General features: G+C 36.6%; 3 protein-coding genes across 5 annotated transcripts in view; 2 read left to right on the plus strand and 1 right to left on the minus strand.

Annotated features, from left to right (window-relative positions):
• The first annotated feature begins 1,030 nt into the window (after positions 1 to 1,030).
• LOC124416659 lies at positions 1,031 to 2,767 on the plus strand. Its single transcript, XM_046897920.1, has 3 exons — positions 1,031 to 1,149; positions 1,403 to 1,756; positions 1,832 to 2,767. The coding sequence occupies exons 2-3, from the start codon at positions 1,433 to 1,435 to the stop codon at positions 2,726 to 2,728; spliced, it is 1,221 nt and encodes a 406-aa protein (XP_046753876.1). The 5' UTR covers positions 1,031 to 1,149; positions 1,403 to 1,432; the 3' UTR covers positions 2,729 to 2,767.
• A 967-nt stretch (positions 2,768 to 3,734) lies between these two features.
• LOC124416313 lies at positions 3,735 to 5,093 on the minus strand. The gene is made up of 6 exons (XM_046897246.1): positions 5,027 to 5,093; positions 4,876 to 4,909; positions 4,614 to 4,769; positions 4,370 to 4,523; positions 4,099 to 4,235; positions 3,735 to 3,918 (listed from the first exon to the last, which is right to left on the minus strand). Exons 1-6 carry the CDS (start codon positions 5,091 to 5,093, stop codon positions 3,735 to 3,737), a joined length of 732 nt encoding a protein of 243 aa, XP_046753202.1.
• A 69-nt stretch (positions 5,094 to 5,162) lies between these two features.
• The window catches only part of LOC124416655 (angiogenic factor with G patch and FHA domains 1), a 47,542-nt gene continuing 30,394 nt past the window's right edge, over positions 5,163 to 22,310 (plus strand). The window contains exons 1-7 of one of the 3 annotated variants that reach the window (XM_046897914.1): positions 5,163 to 5,570; positions 5,647 to 5,892; positions 6,052 to 6,219; positions 6,507 to 6,666; positions 6,911 to 7,071; positions 7,228 to 7,670; positions 7,787 to 7,886. In XM_046897914.1, coding sequence (XP_046753870.1) covers positions 5,397 to 5,570; positions 5,647 to 5,892; positions 6,052 to 6,219; positions 6,507 to 6,666; positions 6,911 to 7,071; positions 7,228 to 7,670; positions 7,787 to 7,886 — 1,452 coding nt within the window. In that variant the 5' untranslated portion in view covers positions 5,163 to 5,396. Of the gene's footprint in view, positions 5,571 to 5,646; positions 5,893 to 6,051; positions 6,220 to 6,385; positions 6,462 to 6,506; positions 6,667 to 6,910; positions 7,072 to 7,227; positions 7,671 to 7,786; positions 7,887 to 22,310 lie in introns of all 3 variants that reach the window. The other 2 variants (XM_046897913.1, XM_046897912.1) reach the window with 2 other exon arrangements.

Genomic DNA, 22,310 nt, shown 5'->3' on the forward strand with positions numbered 1-22,310 from the left:
TAGATGAGTCAAACCCAAAATATTGTTCGGAAACTCCAAGTCAGAATCATTGAAATATGAACGGTCCCACCAAGAATTCCTCATTGTATACTGAAATAGAACAGTGCACTTTGTAAAAAAATTGTAAAACGTCTGGAATGACAAAAGTCTGAAATAGAGAGAGATTACTTACATAAATTCAAAATCTTAGTATACAGTAATTTATATTGTAGAAAAGATTCAACTCGCACTTAGCCGTAATTCTAAATTTGTACACATTCTTCTTTTTTCACACTGATCAAACCACGAGAAATTCGTTCTGCACTGGAGAATATAAAAAATCGTTGACCTCGCTCGATGACTGATTTTGTCGATGCTTTACTTCATTATCTACCCACGAATACTGTAAACACTACAGAATTGCCAAAATTCAATTGAAACCTAGAGTTGAAACGCACGAACGTCAACTGAAGATGTATTAACCCATTCACTTTAAAATGAAAATATTGGCTCAAAATGCCTTCATTTAAATCAAGAAAGACTTTTTGCACGATTTTGAGATGTTTTGGACATGTTTTAGAAATTGATTTTTTTTTTTTTTCTTTTAATTTGCGTTTTTCTCGTAATGTAAAAATATTTCTATAAAATGAATATCGGCAATCGATTTTTCAGAAAATTTTACCCCCATTCCATATACCTGACAATTATTTAACATTTTTAGTATAATAAGTTCATCTCGAGAAAATCGTAAGAAATGAAAATCGAGATTGTACAATGTAACTTGTGTGGAAAATGTGGGAAATTACAGTTGTCTACAGTTACCGACTCACTTACGTTGAAAGCCCATTAGAGCATCGGTAATGTAGAAAGTCAAGACTATGCAAGTGACAGTTAAAACCTACCATGTGATTAGTCTTTCAAAATCTCTATTCAATCGCATCAACGTCGCGAATTCGTGTTTGCAGAATTCACTCTGCGCTCATTGGCTGCAGAGTTTCGGTTGAAATCGCATGAAGACTAGATCAAACCTGATGAAAGCGATAAGACGTGCGCGCGGTGTGAGAGTTACGGTAAGATAGAATAATAGTGAATGGTTTGTTGAACAAATTGGGAGCTTTTCAGGCGAAAGGAAAACCCGTGTTCAAAAACTACAGAGACAATTTTAATATCGTAAGTGAGTTTATATTTCTTACGAGTAAAATGTTTCTAACGTAGTACTTACACGATTTTTCTTTCTACGTTTCTTTTACCGACAGCCACGTGCATCACTGGTCCAGTAAAAGCTGTTCCATGTCAATAAAATTAGCATTCTTCAGATATTACAAATTGCACGAGTAGAATTTTCGCGTGTAACGCTGATCGCTTCTGATTCGTCTGACGTAAGCAGGCATCAATTATACCCCTAAGAATCCCATATTTTCAGCTGACGGTCGAAATTTTGGAGTGAAAAAAAATGTGGCAGCCGCCAACTGTTAAGTTGCACAATCTCATGGCTAAACATGGGGTAAAACCCAAATACGAATTGATATTCAGTGAAAATGGTCCATGTTTTAACAAATTTGTTATGCGAATCACCTGCCCAATTTCACGGGACGGTATGACCCTTGCGGCTGAGGGTTGTTATGGGCTATCCAAAAAAGAAGCCAAACGCTTTGCTGCTGAAGCTTTTATAGAAAAGTATTTGAACGATGATGACGATAACAAATTTGCAAGCACACAGGAAAATCTAACTTGTGTTATTAATATCGATCCAGTCAACAGACACCTTGTCCTACAGGTAAGTATTATTAAATCGTTAGAAAAAGAGAAGCTGTTCAGACTAAAGTCATAACTTGTCGAATTCTTTTTGCAGAACCTTTGTTCAATAAACAACTTGGGACAGCCTAAATATGTGGACGTGCCTACAGACTCTGTGCATTCGACCGTTTTTAAGGCAGAGTGCAAAGTTTCCTACCTTTGTGCTGTAGGTCAAGGAAAGAGTAAAGGCGCAGCGAGATTAGAGGCTGCTACAAGGATGATAAAAATCCTTATGGAGGCAGCATCTATTTGCGAAATCTTTGAATCGACGGAGTGGATGACATCGTCGCACAGCAACGACATAGTTTGTTTGAGCGATAATTTGCTGCAAGGACCACAGTCACCGGTTCCCATTTGTGTATTTGGTAAACGAAAGTCAAGTAAAGTAGTAAAGGAAGTGAATTCTGCCAAAGATGCATCTATCAAGTTAGGTTCTGAAGCCTCTATTAATTCAAATGTGAGGAACAAACTTCTCGGATTATTCAAGTACAAAAATAAAGTAAGGGAACTTGAACGAGATTCTGCTGATCCAGCAGCAATCGCTAAACCGACAACCTTTGGAGATAAATTTCAGAATCAAGCTTCAATCAGTAAAGAGCATGGTGAGACTTGCAACTATGCATCTGTTTCAACCGTCGGCAGAATTAGTAATTCAAATACCAATCGACCATGCCAGACTTTAACTGGACTACAGGTAAATACAAAAGTAAGACGAACCTTGGAAAATATCGAGAAACAACTGCACAATGAGATCATAGATATTCTTGAGTATAGTAATTTGCCAGGGCAAAGAATCGTCAAGATGCTCAGTAGCGAATTCGAGGTTTTCATTAGTCCCAATGCTAATGCCCAAATATATCAGGGCATCGACGACTGTACCGATACCAGCACCAGAATCGCATGTCTGGCAAAACTTCTACTTGATTTGAAAGAGTACATCAACAAGAAGTAGTGGAAAGTTGGGCAATAACTAGCAATGTAATAGTTAAGATTTATTATTTCGAAAAAAGAATATATATAATATATATATATATATATATGAAAAGTACAAACATGAGTATAAAATTTTCAGTTCAAAGTATTTTTTTTAAATTCAGTATAAGAATAGCACAGAAACTTTATGTTCGCATGTCATTTTATGCCAAATGTAGTCAGTCTTTTTGGTATTCTATTATCAACATACATATCGGGTTTCACTGCTTCGACTTTAGAAGCAATCAATTTAGATACCCGATACCGAATCAGGCAACGCCTGATTAAGTTCATGTTATTTTTATATCATTCTTCTCAATCCAAGAACTTTTCAATTTTGTTTTCCGCATAATTTTTTAATTCCCCTAAAAAAATCCTAACAACTTCAGAATTGAGAACAATCATTTCGCAAGTTATGAAACAAATTGAAAATGATCAAGTTAACAAGGAGTATTATAAGTTATATATATCCTATATACACTATTTGCTCCAATATGGGTCTTAGGACTTTCGATTTCACTTATATTGAGAGTTGATGTCATTGTTTTCTACCCTGCGACAAATAATGGCTCATGATTAAACTAAAACTCGAAATGTTAACATGAATATAGAACAGCGTAGCTTCTAAGAGTATATGACTATTGAGAAATGGGAATTCTTTCACTTGATTGAGATTACGTTTTCTGATAAAATTTTATTGGCCTAACTGATATTGGTAGAAGTAACGCGTTATACTTATTTTGATACATACACTTTTGCTGTTGTAAACAATACTGTGTATTTGAATATAAATAATTACGATTGTATATGCTGGCAAATTATTTTCCCGAATCAAGTGAAAACATTGCATTGACTATTTACATAAAAAAAAAAAAAAATTAATTTTTCTCAATGTTTTCAAACAAATATCAATTTTATAATTATTCTTATTTCACTGCAACTTGCGTAAAGTTTTCAACCATTCCTAATTTGTATTGTAGTTACATCTAGATATTGCGAATGAAATCTATATAATAGAAAAGTTTGATGACTTTGGAATTATAAAAAAGGTAACAGGGGGAAAGATGTAGTACATTTAGAAGTAACCAGGTCATTACTGGGTAAGAGAAATATGAAATTAGAGTAACAACTTGAGCACAAGATACCACTAATATGATGACCCTAGCATGCCTGTAATCACAAAAAATCGGTGCAATACTATGAACCACGATTTGAAGAAGATGTGTAAGTAATACAAGTTGTAAAATTTGTTGTAGTGTAAAAATTCGTCAAGTTCACAATTGGTTTTTCAACTGTTACAGTTCATTCTACATAATTTTACTGTATCATCATATTACAAAAAATACTTACAGTGGTATACCAGGTGCTAAACATCTGACTGCCTTATCACCTCGCCTCAAAACCTGCCATTCGCAGATATAGATTCCACAATGAGTATAAATCACAGAGTTCATCACGTGAACGAAAACCGTGAATGTTGTTATTTTCTGCAATGAGTATATTTTATGATATCAGCGAATTGTAAACGTTTCGATGAAATGTTGTTGTATCTGTGCACATACGCATGTATATGCACAGTGTAATTTCAATTAATGCATGGGACTCGTTATCTTATTCTTACCCCAAAAATACTCTCTCCGAAAGGTACATAATTGTTGATCCATAATAAAATTAATATTGATGGAATTAATGACACTTTGAGGTAAAAATTAACACTCTCTGAGTATTCATTCCAATGCATGCATCTGTGGTTCGGCCCAACGTAGGCACATTGGCTGTTGACAAATGAAATAATTATACAATCGGAAACTACGAACTACAGTTGAACGGAAAAGCATAAGAAATAACCTTAACCTTAACCTTACTTATATCTGTTTTCATTGCACTTTTCTGTATTATTTGCATTGCAATCTATCTTTTTCTTATTCCGCTTTTTATTCTTCCTTCTCTTCCCTTCTTTTACATCGGAATTCATCTCGATTCTATGTGCTGTAACGTGTGTTATGCGCTTAGAGCATATACTGTATATAATATGCTTTAAGGTTATACGTTTCAAGCCATTCAAGCTGTCATCGTCATCTTTTCAGGACTTTTATCCCTGCTGGTAAGTGACGTAGTCGATGACACGCGTGATTGTGTTTAACAAATTTTTGGAACACGGCTAAGAATAAGAAACAAAAATAATCATGTAAGAACAAGAACCTATCGCATTCCAGGCATTATTAGGTAAATCGATGTCGAGAATCGGCTAAAAATTATCATGACAGTTAGATCAAACCAGCTGGTGTGATGACGAGAAAAGAAATATTTCCAATAATTTGTACACATACGAAATGCTGAGTCATATTTACGTTATTTACTAAACATGATTTTTTATTATAGTAGCGGTTTTCTTTAGTTAATATCACATTTTGTACGCACTTTTGCAAATAACTTTTAGGTTATGTTCCTTTTTTTTTTTAGTTCAAGTTTTTACGGGAGCCGAGTAGTATAAGCTTATCAAATAATGCATCTAAGATTACTTGATCGAACGCCGATAAACTCGTATTTTATTCACTTTTTCCCGTCCTCTTTTTCATATCTTAAATGGGTGTCCTAAAGTCAACATTAAAACAAACATGTTTTGACACGTCACATTGAGAAGCGCGATGGAATTTTGTGAAAGGAACGACAGTGACGATGTGACATCGATACCAGATGAAGATTATCAAGATGTTTTGAAGGATCTTCCGCAAGTATTAGATTTCATACGAAAACTACAAAACCACATCAGATGGCAGAGGAAGAAAATAAATAAACTGCGAAACAAACTGAACAGTTGCGTGAGTACATTTTTCACTGACAATTTACGCGACTTATCAAGCAATTCGCATTCATTTTTACCCCAAAAATTTACAGAAGAAAGGAAAATTGCAATCTGCCGAAACGCTACTCGTCGACTGTGCAACTCAGACGGAATTAAGGAATGCTGATCATAATTCGGTTACCAGTCAAGACTGGAACTTGAGCAAGTTAGAAAATGGAGAAAATATCGTCGAGCAGGTCACGAAAGCGGCAGAATCTGCTCTACAGCAGACTGGATTTGTTTACGAAGAAACGTCCGGACTCTACTACGATTATAATACCGGCTATTATTACGATGCGGTACATTCTTACATTTGATTATAAAGTCTAAAATCTTAGCTCACTTTACTGCAAAATCATGAAATTTACTGAAAATTGGAATCAGAAATATTCATTTCTCTTGCTTTGAAAATAAGTCTAAAGTCTAATTACGTGATATTGTTTGTTTATTTATTGCAGGAACAAGGACTTTATTACGACGGAAACTCAGGGACCTATTACTGCTACGATGAAACGAGCAAAACTTACAAGTTTCACAGTCAAACTCAAGTCACGTCAAGCGAAGCATCGGTACAGAAAGAGAAAATTGAGAAAAAGGAGAAGCGAAAAGCCAGGAAGGCAAATAAGGTATCATCAGAATTCATCGTTTATGAGTAAATGTTGTGGTCGTTGGAACTGAGACGATGAATTGAACATTTCCGATGCTAGAATCACTATTTGAAGCCATAAAAACGACAAATACAGAAATTTGTGCCCCACCAATGAAATAATGATTTCTCTCTTTCTGTTTTAGGTTTCGGATGAGATACATGAGTTAATAACTGGCCTTTCAAAGATAAAAATTGAAAGATCTAGACAGCACGCCTTAGGTAAATATCCAACACCTTTAATACCTACACGTGTCTCTCTTATAGGATACGGCGAAAAAGCGAAAAATCCTTGCAAGTGGGCTCGAGTCAGATGACGATGAATACGAAGAGGGTGAATGCTCAGCCAGTGATAACAGCCTTAGCACGCAGGATGTTGCTTCTGAAATATCCTCTAGTGACGAGAGCGAAAACGAAGTTGAACAAGGTTTATTTATATTGATTTTTCGGAAAAAATTCACAAGTCTATAATATCCCGGATAAAGATTTCTTCTGGTTAGGGTGAAAATGAAGTATTAAAGAAAAATAACTTCATTTCAAATTTAAATTCCTGTTCCGTTTCCACGACTTGAGGTCATAGTTTGCTATTGTTACAGACTGGATACGCTTTTTCTCACCTTTGCAGTACTTCGAACAGGCAAAACCCATCTATAATATCCCTTTTGTTACAGAATTGGCCAAAACCTATCCACCTTGCATTAGGATTATCGTAAAAGAAACCAGTTTACCAAAATTGAAACCTGGTTCCTTATTTCTTGTCGCTTATACCGGTGGCTCAATGGGCAGGGAAGGCGATCACTCTGTACTAATACAAGACATCAACATAAGCAAGGTGGGTTAAGAAAATGAACAAACTTCGATTAGCAGTTGATTTATAAATAAGTGAAAGTGCGAACGAAAATATTTTGCTTCGTTGACGAAAAAATGAATGCTAGCAGAATTCACACTAATAGAAAAACATTTCCAACTTTGATGACTTTATTTTCAGCAACATGCAAGATTCCAGTACGACGAAGTAAATAAACGTTACGAAATCATTGATCTGGGTTCAAGAAATGGGACCATATTAAACGGCAAACGATTGTCGGTAGCAAAGCAGGAATCCGAGCCGTTCGAGATTGTGCACGGTTCTATAATTCAGGTCGGATGTACGAAGTTACTTTGTCACATTCACAACGGGCACGAAACCTGTGGTCACTGCGAACCAGGACTTGTCCAGCAAAATGTCAACATCGAAGGAAGTACAGCAAGAAAACAAAACCAGCACAAATCTGAACTGAGAAGGTTGAAGTATAAATTTGGTGTTGAGAAAAACAACGTCAAAACATCGAGTCAACTCGCCGCTGGGTACCAAGATCGTGCTCAAGCAAGACGAGTACTCGTAGGATCACTGAATCACCATGCAAAGACTCAGCAGAGCTCCGTCGACGTGTAAGTGAAATTAAGGGACTCTTTGCTGCTTTAATATTGTGTTTTTAAATAATTGTTATTCATTCGATATCTCTGGATAAATTTGTTCTTCATTTTATACTTTATATTTAATATAGATCGATAGCAAGCGACAACAAGGGCTTCAAGCTTCTCTCGAAAATGGGATGGACGGAGGGTCAATCGCTGGGAAAAGACGGTGATGGCAGAATCGAACCTGTGAGTCTTTTGGATCAATAAGTTTACTCCCGTGAATTTTATTTTCTCACTTGACATAGTGATTTGCCAAATCTGAATTATGATCTTCAGTAATGCCGATCGAAGTCTCAGATCTGACACATTATCTGCCCTATCGATTTGTATCGAATTGATCTTGAATCCCAAGGTACGCTCAATTCCAACATTCCCTGGGTGGAAAGTCAATGTACAGAGTGATCAGCACCGTCAATTTTACAAAACGAATAAAATTTCCATTGAAGTTTCCGGCGCAGTTAAACACGCCTGAATTACCTCTGGCGCGGTGAAAAATTCTCTGCAATGCGATGATTAGGTGCTTACATTATACATACCTAACTATGCCGCAACTATACACAATAAAACGGAAAGGGAAGTCCGCTCCGCGGTTTTAACTCGCGACTATAAAAACCGAATGAAATCCGTCTACACGATTCCCTTTCACTGCGTTTGACGAATAGTTTGGAGATAATCTCATTGATTAGATTATAAATTTTCTCCTCCTGTTGCCGTGTAATTAATTATGTTTCTCTTTTATACTTTTTTCTTTTTGGTGTGTTCGAAGGATGTAGAAACGGTTCATGAGAATATTATGCAACGCTGCTAACATCTTTGCTTCACCTTTAATTGCAACAAAGCAAATTATGCATCTAAAGGAACATCGGATTGCCCGTAATCACTGTTTTTATTTTCACCAACCTGGAGTCAGTCATGATTGGTTTATAGAGTTTCTGTTTAGTTGCCTCCCTCACGACTAGTTACCGCGCCGTGGCAAATCCGGGTTGGTCGCTCACAATTAGTAGCGAGCAAAGGCCTATAATCATGGATCGTCTACGTCTTCCATCAGGATTCAGGATACACCAACTACTAGTACGGAATAATGATTTAAGTGTCTCCCTCCGAGTCACTCGCGGGGTAATTTTGCCGTTTTTTCTTCTGCTCTTTCTCTCTCTCTCGTTTTTTCTCTTTTTGCCCAAGTACCTAAAGCAGTAACGCCATACTTCTCTACACTTCTTTATCTTGATTCCTTCTACTTTTTAAACTTTTTCGGTTTATTATTGCACAATATATGCGAGTAATACAAAGTTATAAGAACAAACTTAAAAGTAAAATAAAGACGAAAGCAAGCAGATCGGGAAAAAACTAACGGAGAAGAGAAATTACCTTTGATCTTGTGACGTATTTTATTTTATTTTTATTTTTATTTTTTTGTTATCTTTTTTATCTGTTTGACAAAGGAAAACGAGGAATGTGAGAATTTAAAAAAAAATGCATATAATCGTGGTAAATTCTATTGCAAATAAAGGAACGAGTGTAATAAAAATGCCGAATCACCGGCGAGGGGGAGGGGGACAAACTTTGCCCGATATGTTATCTGCGATGCGAACGCAGCACCGATTGCACGGTGCGTACTGCAATAATGAATGCAAATGTATTGAAATTCAAATCATTATTTTGTCTAGACGCATCACATGCCCTATTGCACTCCCACGCCTGCCTGCCCATCCCACGCGTCACGTGCACAACGGTTCATTTGCTTTTGCTAAATTTGTTTGGTCTGTGAGTCTGTTCCTCCATTTTCCCGTTTGTCCATTTGTCCATTTGTCCATTTGTCCATTTGTCCATTTATACCGTACCTACCTACCTACCTACGTACCTACCTACATCCGTTTGCTCTGTTTTTGCCTGTATATCGCATAAAGCAGCCATAGGCTAATGTTGTAGAATTTTTGTTGCGAACTCTCAATGCAAAAATAAAGCAGTATGTGATCGAACAATATTTTGTATGTATGGATACGAATTTTTGTTCGTGGATTTTCCGCCTCTCCTGAACTTTCACACACTCGCATACACACGAATTCAACCTGGTCCTAGACCATTCAGAAAATTTTCATGCAGCTCGATAACGTTCGCAGATTTTTCGAATACCACTTGTCTTGATGTTGGATAACTTGGTGATAAAAGAAGTTCGCAGATAAAATGAGAAAAATGGATTTTTCAGAGGAAACTCTAAGCTACAAAATGGTTACTTCAAAAATCTCGTGAAAATAAAAAAAAAAATTGTTCCTATGTAACGTACGACGGCGTGAAATCGAAAATTCACTTTACAAATTTCATATTTCACACAAGTGACTTGAAGATAGGAATATTCGAGAAAAAATGTGTGCAGATTAAATCTGAAGGTTGAAGTTTAAAGCCAAGATTTTCAGCTTCAAGATCGTTTTTGATTCAATTTTTTTACAATTGACGCAAAGTTGCAACGTTTCAAAGTTGAACGTTTTTCGGCCAAAAGAGAGGCTAGGGATTAATTTTTTCCACAAACCTACAATCCGAGTAATCTGCATAGTGAAAAAGAGTGTATCAGCACGCACCATATATATTATCTATTGAAAGTAAATAAAATTAATTTTTCATGAGATTGCGAATTCCTTTTCCCTAGAATCGCGCTTAGTTATTACTATTTATTTATTTTTTTTCTGTATAATAACACGAGCAATGAGCAAGGAGGCTATAATATTCAGCTGGAGTTTATGCTGCCTGCTCGTAGAGTCGGCAGAGTATATACCCAGCGATTTGCAATAGCCGAGCTCAGATGTGCAGTTACCAGATCTATGAAAGAAACAAAAAAAAAAACGGGACAAGATGAAAAATGACGAGTTGAAAACCTCGCGGACTTTCCGAACGGAAGGCGTAATCACCTAACTCCGGGGGAAGATTTCTTTTTTTAATTTCTTTATTTTTACTTCTTTTCGTTTTCTTCATACCTATCAAAGAAACTGCAGTGCTGTTGCGTCTGCAACCCGCGAAGCCTCGCCAATTTCTTACTTCATACATTACATTTTATACATATCTTCCACCTTGTGTAATGTAATAATCACACACGTATTTTCATACGTACACGCCATATTTATACTCATATATATCTATATATATATATATATATATGTTTGCATCCCGTGTATACCTAATAATTTTGCACGCCTTCGTTCTTCTCCAGAATGCAAGTGCAGTTGCTCCCGGCCACGGAAACGAAGCGATATTACTTCTTCTTCTTCTTCTTCTTGTGCTTCTTCTTCTTTTGCTTTTTACCGCGTATTTAAATTACCAGCACTTTACCCCCGTGAAGGGATCTGTCAGGTTCCTTGCCGTATCCAACTACAGCCACTTAAATAACGAGCATGCAGAGTCACTTTTTTTCGGTTGAACTTTTCAACATTGTGTGTAATGTCCCTGAAATTATGAGTTTTTATTTTTACTCGTTTTTCAATTCAGCTCGGTATTTTCAAATCGAAATATACCTTTATTCGAGATAATACGAATTTCAATTAAATTATTCGATCAGCAAATACTGCAGCATTAAAAATCGCAGACAATCTATCAGATTTATCGACTATAGTTGTGAAATATTTTGTTCAAGCCTTCACTCGGTTAAAAACAGCGTCAAATTGCATGGTCAGTTAAGTTGATGAGAATTTCTTTACCTACTAATTAGAAAATAATATAAAAAAGAAAAGAAAATAAATGAAAAAAAAAGGTCAATACCCCTTAGGCAAGTGCCTGCAAGAACATGCAAGTGCATATATATTCACTGTCGCGAGTACGACGAGTCTAGAATTAATCAAGGAACCCGGATCCAATAAACCTCTCTACGAAGCGACGTGATTAAATAATTAATTAACTTATCTGGTAAGTCGATCAAGCAGCCGGTACGCCGCTAGTTTCCAACTAATTAACGCGATTAAACGGTACTCTGCAGCAGCAGTAGCAGCAACATAGCAGCAGTTGACAAACACGCACAAGTATCTCGTTTTCCTTGTCGAGACCAAGAAACGTTGCAAAGTTCTACGAAAATCAATCGCTTTTCGATCCTATTTCTTGCGAGAAAAAAAATTGCGAGAATTTGCGCAAACCTATGAAATAGTCAAAAGTATCATAGTTTTAAAAAACCAGAGTCGTTTTAAAGTTGGCCAACCTGCGTTTGCCTGCGCCTAACCGTCGTGCAGCCGTTCAGCGAATCAGATGCCTCTGATTTTGCGCGCTTTGCGCAGGCGCAGCGAGAGACGCGCTGCCATTGGCGGAATGCCGATTCACTCTTGTTTCATAACCGCTGTGCAGAGTCCGATTCATTCGCTCGGTTTTCGCAGATCGTGCTGCGTCTATAAAACTTGAATATAATAATCTTCGCATGTAATAATTAGTATATAAATTCCATCGACGAGGGAAATCGCCTGTCTGCGACGAGGTGACGCATAAATAGCTGTCCGAGCACGTTGTAAACTGCATCACAATATTCTCCGGCCTCCCGGTGCAAACTCTGCTCATGACGCTCAAGTGCATCGCACACACTTCAAATCGTGCCTGGAATGCACCGGCAGTTGAATTTCACTGTTACGGTGTTCATAATTATTTTTTCAACCGTTTCGTGCGTTTTTTTTTTCATCTTTGCTTTTTTCTTCTTCTTTCAATCACAGAATGTAGATTTTGAGTCACGATGATAATGCGAGAACAAGAATTTACATGATCAAAAAAAAAAAAATCGAGGTGAAAATCATATGAACAATTATGTCTAATTATTATCTAGCTTTCTCAAAAAAAAGTAATCATAAATTCAAGTTCAGAAAATTATTTGACTTTAACGAGTTCAGAGTAAAACACAAATTACTCGAATAAATGATTACCGAATAATTCATATTTAATCAAACATTGAGGTACTTAATTTTATCTCTTATTATTTAAATAATTCCAGGGACCCACTTTGCCCCCAAATTTTTTAAGACATCAAAAATTTTAAGGAGCCCACCTTGCCCCACCCTCTCCTAAACATTCAGCTTGTTTATAAAATTGCAAAACGAGCTTCGCGATTTCGTCTGAAAACTTCTGGTCTGTCCGACGCAGACGTGACCCATATAAAACGGTTGAACTGGGAATTGGTTTAGGAGTTTAGGGTTGCGTCGGGACGCGTTCGGTTAAAAGTGCAGGGTATAAGGTACGTGTAGCCTACCTTCTACCTCTAGGTACAAACACATGCATGCACCTTGCTTTCCTGCACACGTCCTCGTCGAAGGTGGAAACAGTTGACGGGCGCACCTGTTTTTTCCACCCATAAAGTTACATTGTACGGTTGTAAAATGGCGAAGCTAAAGTGGTAGGGAGAGGGGGGGGGGGGGGGGGGGGGACGGAGACACAGTGCACTAGACAAGTAGTGATTGCAGTAAACCAGAGGGTAAATGAATTGCAAAATAGCGTAAAATCTCGTTACTCTGCTTCAGTCCTGCAGTGAAACGAATATAAACAACTCTCCTCGCATGAAAACCCCGGCAATCTGATCAATTTGAGTGCACCTTCCCTTCGCCGCATCCGTATTATACACGTATATTACGTATCCACGCTTTTTTTTTTTTTTTTTTAGTTTTGATCCTTTTTTGCTCTTATTGTACACAGCAGTTTACACCTGAGGACAGATTTTTCCATTATCGGTGATCTGCACTTTTCACGTTTGAGTATTGCTGGGAAATTCAGTGAAACGCGCACATTATTTAATTTTTTTTCTGTCATCGTTTCGAAGAGGAAACACAGATTTACGTTAAAATCACGAGAGAAACGGAATTGAAGACGCTGGTTTCCATAGCTAGGCATCGTGTAGGAGAGAAAATGCCCGGCGAGGGTCGTTCAGGTGAAGGGCTGTATCGGCAACTGTCTAGTTTTATGGATTTCCCTAGTACTCTACTGGCTTCGCCACTTTTAACAGCTTCAACGTTTCACCGTTTTACGGGAACAAGTCGTTCCATTTTACGATTTACAACGATTTCCTGCTGCGATCCGTTCCAACGCTCTGTCTAAGGAAAGGTATAAGGTGTATCCTCCTGCCGCGCCTATATCTCCCATCCTTATACAATGTACGTATGTATACCTCATGCCAGTGGATAAACGTATACATATATGGTCTATTCGTCCAGCGTAATACCATCTACTTACGTACCTACGTAGTTTTACAACGCGAGAGAGATAAAGAAAAGAAAAGAAAAATAGAAATACGAGAAACAACAGGTAAGGAAAAAGGAAAACGAAAGGATAGGAAAACGCAAACCTGAACGCGGAATTAACACCGCGCAGTCAACATCGCTTAAGGATATTTCCTTATTCTCTTCGCTTCTGCAATGACAGCATATATATGCACACGACTTGGTTGGAAACTTATTCAGGGTGTCCAGTATTCATGAAAATTATGGAATCAGGGAATTCTCAGGGAATTTGATATACCTGGAAAATTCAGGGAATTTCATTTCATCAGATTCATAAAGATTTAGCTATTTGGTGAGAAAAATTTTTTTTTTTCTTTTCATCTTTCAGGCATTGGTCATGAACAAAGCTCTGACTTTTTAAAAATTGTACGTGTTAACGAATTTTTACAAATTCACCTCGCAGTGAGCTGGGCTCTAGTCAAATATAGAATATTCTTGTTCGTATGACGGTTGTATTTTTCATTTTCTGTGTTCACGAGAACAAACTGGATAAATAATGATTCTTGTCTGAAAAACCTGGAATTCTCAGAGAATTACGTTTTCACAAATAACTGGACGCGCCCTGTTATTATATTATACGCCTCCGCGTCTTTCATTCGTATTTATATAATTTTTCCGACATCTCGTTCATAAAGAAACGTGTGTTAAAATCATACATTTTATATTTGAATTTTTTTTCTCCCTTCTGTTTTTTTCTTTTGTTTCTACACATTTTTCATCAGGTTATTCGTAATTTAACGATGAATTTTTGGGAATTCTAGTTTCCATTTCCCTGTGTACGTACAGGATATTCAGAATTGTCTGAAATTCACTAGACTTGTAATGTAATATTATTGTAACATCGATGAACTCCTATGTTTTGCGAAATCGTATCCTTCGGGGTTGTTACGAGACTACAAAATAGTGATTTTTCGTTCAACCTATCTCAAATTTTTTATATCTTACCTTGTGTTAGTCGAATTCGTTTCTATAAAATATTTGTGACCTTTCGTTGTTTTTCGATTCAGGATATTTTTTGAAGAGCTTTTTTTTTTTCTTTTTTTCTTTTTTTCTCTTTCTTATCTTTACTTTTTGACTCGAACCGTGGATCCCATTCATCCATAATTTAATCTTACCAATTTCATCCTCGCGATTTTTCATTCATTTATACTGTGTCTTAAATGTTAAAAATTAATTCTTTGATCGAAATTTTCATTTTTAAGATTATAAACATAAATCGAACATATCTTATCATAATGTTATACATATAATACACCTGTATAAACATAAAACATGCAAAAAAGTAGATTTGCAACATGACGCGTAACGCTATTACACGTTGCAATGAGAATTTTTCCGCTCGAGTTATTCGACTTGAATGTTGAATCCGATCGCGCGTCTTCGACGTGAAAGAACTCGACTTGAGCTGTCTCATTATTATATTTATTATGTATGAAACGGATAGTGGTTCTGGCGTTTTCCTCCGGTATACGACCGAATGATTAAACATCAACTGAAAGCCGCGGTAGGGTTACTCCGTCATATTATTAGCTCGTAAACGTCAACCTCAATTCTCCTTCTTCATCTTTTACACGTTTTTTTCCCCCACTCTCTTGGTTTATTTTTCTACTTTTTTCGCCATGCAGTCTCGGCTGTTTTTTTTTTTTTTTTTTTTTTTTCTCCCGGATCGGCGATATTTATATCGCAATAGATTCTTTAAGTCGTCTGTTCATTTTTTTTAACCTTGCAACAAACACTGCTAAAGGATGAAAAAAGTGAAATTGAAAATGAGAAAAGTAACCGTGCGCTTGGAAAGTTTTTCTCTAAATTTTTACCACAATGGCGAACCGGGAAAACTTGATAAACTGGGTAAATCGGTCAGGGATCTTCGATTATCGGGAAAAGTCTTGGAATTATGATTAACTGCAGGAAGAAACTGAATTTTTTTATATATTCTTTTCAAAAAAAATTTTAAGCTACCTTTCGGAAATACTATTTGATCATTTATAGTGATTTCTGGGTTTTTCAATTCAAATTTACGTGTCAATGGTTCACAATTTCTGGAACTCTTGGTCATATTATAAGCTGCGTCCTACATTAACAGAGAATTCTGATTTTTTTTTTCACGGGAAAAGTCAGGGAATTTTTTTTTGAACAATATTTTGGACATCCTATTTACGTAGCGTGAATATAAAAGAAAAAAAAAAAAACTAATATCAACGGTTACACGAGAATATTTTATAAAGCGTGAAATATCGTAAAACAGCGATAGACGAAATCGAATTTCAAGTTCGAGAAAACTCGTTTACATCAGCTACAAACCTAGTTTTCATTTTATGCAGAAAACCGCGTTTTTCGATTGTGGTGAAAAAAAAAGTTAACGCTTATTTTTGCCTGTCGCTATACAGCGAATGTATGTAGTTAGAAAATGGCGGATCTCGGGATGAATATTTGAGGCGGAAGTGATCCGCTACACGCGGAATTCCCGGCGCCCATATCGCCAAAGGCGGTTTGCGTAAGACAACGGAATGCAAGGCCGAAGTCGATGTGTTACGTAACGCACCTACGAGGATGATGCTGGGGAAGCTGTGGCCGACGTTGGTCTTACACGAGGCATCTTCTCGATCGCTTTTTTGCCTTTCTTTATTTTTATTTATTTATTTATTTATTTATTTATTTATTTATTTTTATCTTGCTTTTTTATTACCCGCCCTTTTTTCTCCTCGACATCTTCACTCCTAATATTCTTATACTTTTTTTCGTGCCTATAAGCTTGCGATTAGTAATGCTTTTTTCTACATAACAACCTAGCCTAGACTCACTCTCATAGCCATTGTCTTGCAGAGAAACGAATACGGGAGAGGTGACTGACCCATTCCTAATATGCACTCATCGCCATTCAATGAGAAAATTCAATTCTTTGAAGTGCTTCGAACATCGGTGTCACGTGATTGGTTTAACGGTTTTTATGAAACGTAGGTTAGATTAGATTCGACATTCTTTGTCGTGTTATCGATCTGACGGAAAGTTTGTGTAACGTAAATTGTCGCATGAATTGACGATTTTATTGTTTGCGAAACATAACCTCGAAACCGGCATCTCAAGACAGATGAATAGAGATTTTCTGTGACCAGAACACAACTTTTCGTAACAATAGCATGATCGATTTGAAGTTTGAAGAAATAATTATCCTGATTCTCGGCAGTAGATACTTTTGTGAAACGGTCATGTGACACCATGCTTAAAACACCTCAAGAGGATGCTGTAGTCAGTTTTTACCGACCGCGTTGAACGTCGCTTGTTTTTACTATTATCAAAGATGTGAAAATAAACGAGGCTGAAGTTAGTAACGAAATATCAAAGGATAAAATCATTATCGTGAAATTTCTGAATGACGTTCAAGGAATCGACTTACCGAAATATATGAATATCTATTGTTTAATCATGCGGTTATTGAATTTCAAATAATCCTAAATGTGCGAAGTGACGATTCTTGTACGATTTTTCCTAAACATGCATCGTTATTACTGTAACGTTACTAACTTCATTCTCGTGAAAATAAGGCAGTCAGAGCGATTCTGCGCGCAATGCCAAATACAAATATCCGCAAAATTAGTTTCGTTTTACGCAAGAATAATACCAGAAATGTATTCCTGTACTATCGAATTACCACTCATTGTAGAAATACATATCCATTTTTACATCAGTGCTACGCTATGCTTTGATAATAGTCGATAATAGTCACATTTTACTCAGTCGGTAAGGACTGACCAGTGAGCATCGTCTTAAAGGGACGCTATTTACTCGATTTCTACGCGGTCTTACAATTAGATATTACATTCAATTTATATATTACAATTCCACGGATCTGGAAGACGAAAAAGTGCACAACAGCCACATTCTACATACAATTCCGACCAAATACCTGGCAATATTTTTTCGTAAAACGAAGACACTTCACTTTCTTTTTATTAAGGGTGTGCCCTGGTCGATTTCGACGTTCACACCTACACATCTCCAGATATCGGAATCCACGTGTTTTAAACGCAAAAAAAGGTTTAACCGCCCCATTCTATACACAATTCCGAAAAAAAAGATTGTAATAAATTATCATTTCTTTATTTCTGCATGAAATAAAAATTTCTTGTCTTCTTTTTGTACACAACTGTATATAAAATGTCGCTGTTAAGCCTTTTTTTTTTTGATGATATGAACGACACCGTTAAAATCGACCAGAGCACCCCCTTAAGCATCCCCTGAACAGTTATGACTAGAAATTTTCCCACCCAGCGTGTAGTTTCCGGTTTCGTAGTTGGCTGATGGGTTCTACGATGATCGGATTCCGACTGAACGATATACGCAGTCAGTGTTGGTGTCCTTTGGAAGCGACGAGACTGTCGACAATTGCGGTTCGCCCACGGGATGCAGGCCGTCGCGTCGTCCGTTGAAGGGAGTGCGGAGCGCGTTATATCGCTGCAGTTTCTAATTAATCGCCTTTTGATTTACGGAGTATAGCGGCTAAGCCTGTCAAAGTAAATAACAAATGTATATTACGCGCGTCCAATTGAAATATTGCTGCAAGCGATACGTAGACACGTAGGTGGGTAGGTGGTTAGGTGGGTAGGTTCAGTCGCTTCGTCCTCGTCCTCGTCCTCCTCCTCCTCTTCCTCGGCGATAAACGCGAGCCGACTTGCGAGCAAGAATCGTTGGGAGAAGCTGAAGCCTGGACTAAATCGCAAAGCCGGTTTCCCCCCGGGGTGTCAAATTCCCCCGAGCTGTCTGCTCGGGATTCGCAAATGTTGCATCTCTCATACATTGTACGGCTATTTAACTTGTACTATATTTTTTTTTTCCCACTAATTTTTTCTTCTTTCTCGTCTCCGCTTTCATCCACACCGTATACTATACCTACGTATCATAATTCCTCTGATCGTGAGATGATTTCAACGGTCAGCTTCCAGCCTCTCGTGTCGACTAAAAACCACTTTTCAACCCCTCTTCTCTTCACGAAGGTTGTTTAATCGTCTCGATCTCTGCGACTCTTCGTCGTATTATTGCTGACAAACTGCTTTCCGACTGTTTATTACCGACCGAGTAAAACGTCACCTTTTTACTACCAATATCCAAAGCCTAAGCGTCACTGACATAGAAACGTCACAGCGAAATCCTACATCTAATACCGAAAAAAATTATTCAATAACATATTTTTTATTCTCCCATGCAAAATTAACGTCAGAAAATGCATTTCTGCATGCCAATAATGCACGGTCGGTAAAGACCGAGTCTTCGGTATACTCTTAAACCTGATTCTCCTCTTGGAATCAAATTATCCCGAGAGCTGTCTGTCTGGACGAAAAGTGTTGCACCTCATACATTGTATTGGACGGATGTGTTTCTCCTTTTTTTCCTTGATTTCTTCTGTTCAGGCTTTACATATATACGTAAGTTTTTTAATTCTCGTTGCTGTTTTTTTTTTCTCTTTTTATTTTTCTTTTTCTACCGTTCTCTACTCCTCCTGTCTTCTCTCACGCCCTTCGTGCCAGCTACAATGTAACTCCGTTTACGTCTCTATACATACACGTACACACACACATACACACACACACACACACACGTCATACTCGTTCCGACGAAGGCGATTATTTCCTTCCTGTCCTTCAAACCTAACCCCAATTTCTTTGCTTTATTCTCAACTAATTTACCTGAAAAAATATCTAGAGTATAATAATCGGCCTGATACCTGTTATGGACCTGTCCAAATTGCGGCGAATAAGTACACACATTTTAACAATAATTATATACACGTCCATACAATGTATCAACTCTCTCGCGTGCACGGCTTACGTATAGGTATAATATTAGCCTGCCTATGAAACAGGTGGATCACGGTATAAATATCAAGCGCAATCTTGTGATCTTGTCTGTCTTTCATATACCGTTTTCATTATACATGATATATTTTTAGTGAATATCGTTTTCTGGATTTTTCATACAAATTTTATCGTTCACGAAAAATTTTCATGGTGGAATCCTATAAGTAACTAATAATAGGATGTAAAAACTACAACGCTATATTGGCAATAATTACGTTCGGAGATGTTACATTTATTTTCAGCTCATTTTTTGTGGAAGTTTGACCTTTTTTTTTACATTGAAAATTTTTCTTAATTCTGCTTTTTAAATTCTAATCAAATAATCTCTCATTTTATCGAATTAAAAACAATTATTTTATATTAAACGTTGTAACTTGATTGGAATAAATTTTTAAAGGATTCTTATTGACGTAAGAAAAAATTTACATTTTTGTTACAAAACTTATTTTTTTAATCAATTGAATATCAAAAATCTTTCATTGTCACGAGTTAATATTGAAATTAAGAGCGGATTTCAGGTTTAAAAAACATTTTTTAGTATTTCGAGACAATTTAAAGGATGAGAGAAAAAAATTTTCATACCTATATTAAGAGCCAGCATAATGTATATAACGTAGAACGATAATTAAGATCGTAATCGCGATTATTTCTGAAAATTTCGCAAATCAAATTTGTTTGTATGTTATTCGCGACGTTGTTTAAATGAAAGATGAAAAATATGTTGAGACTTTATTGCAGCGTAAAAGAAAGTATATCACCCTAATTTTAAACAAACTAACGTAACATTCTGCGTGTCTGAAATCCAGACGACGCGACGTAAGAATCGACTACCTCTTTGGGCTTGGAGAGCCGGGAGGGAAAGGCAACAGGTGGGAATTGCCGGTACAACTACCGAGACTTCAGGGCAAAACAATCTCGCAAATAAATCCGAGGCGGATTTCCTTACAGCCGGCTAAAGTCTAACGACGAGGAGAGTCGAGAGTATGTATAAAGTAAAGCGGAAAAGCTGCCGCAAGAGTTTATTAGAGATTCCTCGAACATTTTACTCCAGCTTCGATATTTCTCTGCATTTTTTATGCTGTAAAAAAGTAATTCGAATCGACAACTTATCTCGGAATATAGAAAATCTGCACTGAAATATTTTTCGCAAAAGTTAGGAGAATATCAAATTTTCAATGCATCATGTTCACACAGGTGTGGAAAATTTTTATCGAGTATCACCAAGAGTCATAGATATTAATGTTCCATAACTTAATTAATGCAAATCGCCACCAGCGATTTATTAGTTTATTAGTATAGAATCCGCGGATGTATGCCCGAAGCGTTGATTCGAAAACCGCGACAACCGTCATTAGCATAATGTATAATTATCTGATCGATCGTTTTCGATATAATCTGCATGTCTTTCGGTTCGCTTCAGTACATTATTGATGAATAATTCATCGGCTTTATATTATTCGGCAAAAAAAAAAAAATATATATATATATATGTATACAAATGTATATGTATATATACATACTTCAGTTATATGTCTAATTGCCCGCTACTTTAATACGTACGTCATAGAATCTCTGTCTCTTTAAGATCCTCGTCCTTTGCGAACGGTAGTAGAGTATTATAATTTATCGTGTAATTTCAATTAAAAATTTATATTTTGACTTGCGATGCAAACATTTTTTTATACATTTTCTTACAACAATGCCGCGAAATAAGTTCTGCGACTATCACCTCACGTGGATTACACGTAACAATTCGTACGCAATATAAATATACCTATAAAATAATATTTTAGCTAATCTGTACCTTAGGCATTAGATTATATTATTATTATGAATAGTATAATCATATATATGTAATACATGTATACAGTTATACAGTTTACGTATAACAGCCGCAATAAGTAACACTTTCAAAGCTGCACTTTGGCTGGGCAGAGATTATCGTATTACATGCCACGTAGGTATAGATATAGGTACGGTAACGTCAAAGTGTGAAGGTGCACCAACTCCAACATCTATAAGTGCAAAGGCGTATATACATTATACCTAGCATACACCTGCATGACAAAACATGTCAGATATGACGAAGAGTGATTGCCTCGGTATACCTACTTGGCTGGCGAAAAAAAATCGCTTTTTCTTCGCCACGTATAACACGCCTGCATATCTATTATGCACGCCTGTGATACATACATATCTATATAGATATATAGATATACCTATACATGTATACGCTTCTTCTTCTTCTTCTATCTTCATACCGCACCTATATACGTATAATATAATATATGTACCAACTATCGCATCTTATTATAGTGCATTACTTTATTATTATTATTATTATTGTTATTATTATTTGTGTAAAATTGTTCATGTCTCTCGTATGTTCGGTATTTTATTTATTTTTATTGTGTGCCTAACCTAACCTAATCTAACCTAACCTAACGTAGCCTAACCTTATACAAAATTGCGTGTCCTAACCTAACCTAATCTAACCTAACCTGACGTAACCTAACGTAGTCTAATCTCATACA

Source organism: Diprion similis, chromosome 2, assembly GCF_021155765.1.
Source record: "Diprion similis isolate iyDipSimi1 chromosome 2, iyDipSimi1.1, whole genome shotgun sequence".
NCBI lineage: Eukaryota > Metazoa > Arthropoda > Insecta > Hymenoptera > Diprionidae > Diprion > Diprion similis.

Bases quoted from the DNA above. Each gene is read 5' to 3' on its own strand.
- LOC124416659 (XM_046897920.1), top strand. From the start codon at position 1,433: ATGTGGCAGCCGCCAACTGTTAAGTTGCACAATCTCATGGCTAAACAT. The intron at 1,757-1,831 runs GTAAGTATTATT...TTCTTTTTGCAG, and splicing joins ACAGACACCTTGTCCTACAG to AACCTTTGTTCAATAAACAA.
- LOC124416313 (XM_046897246.1), bottom strand. From the start codon at position 5,093: ATGACTCAGCATTTCGTATGTGTACAAATTATTGGAAATATTTCTTTT. The intron at 4,910-5,026 runs GTTTGATCTAAC...TCTTATTCTTAG, and splicing joins TCTCGTCATCACACCAGCTG to CCGTGTTCCAAAAATTTGTT. The intron at 4,524-4,613 runs GTAAGGTTAAGG...ATTTGTCAACAG, and splicing joins TGCAATGAAAACAGATATAA to CCAATGTGCCTACGTTGGGC.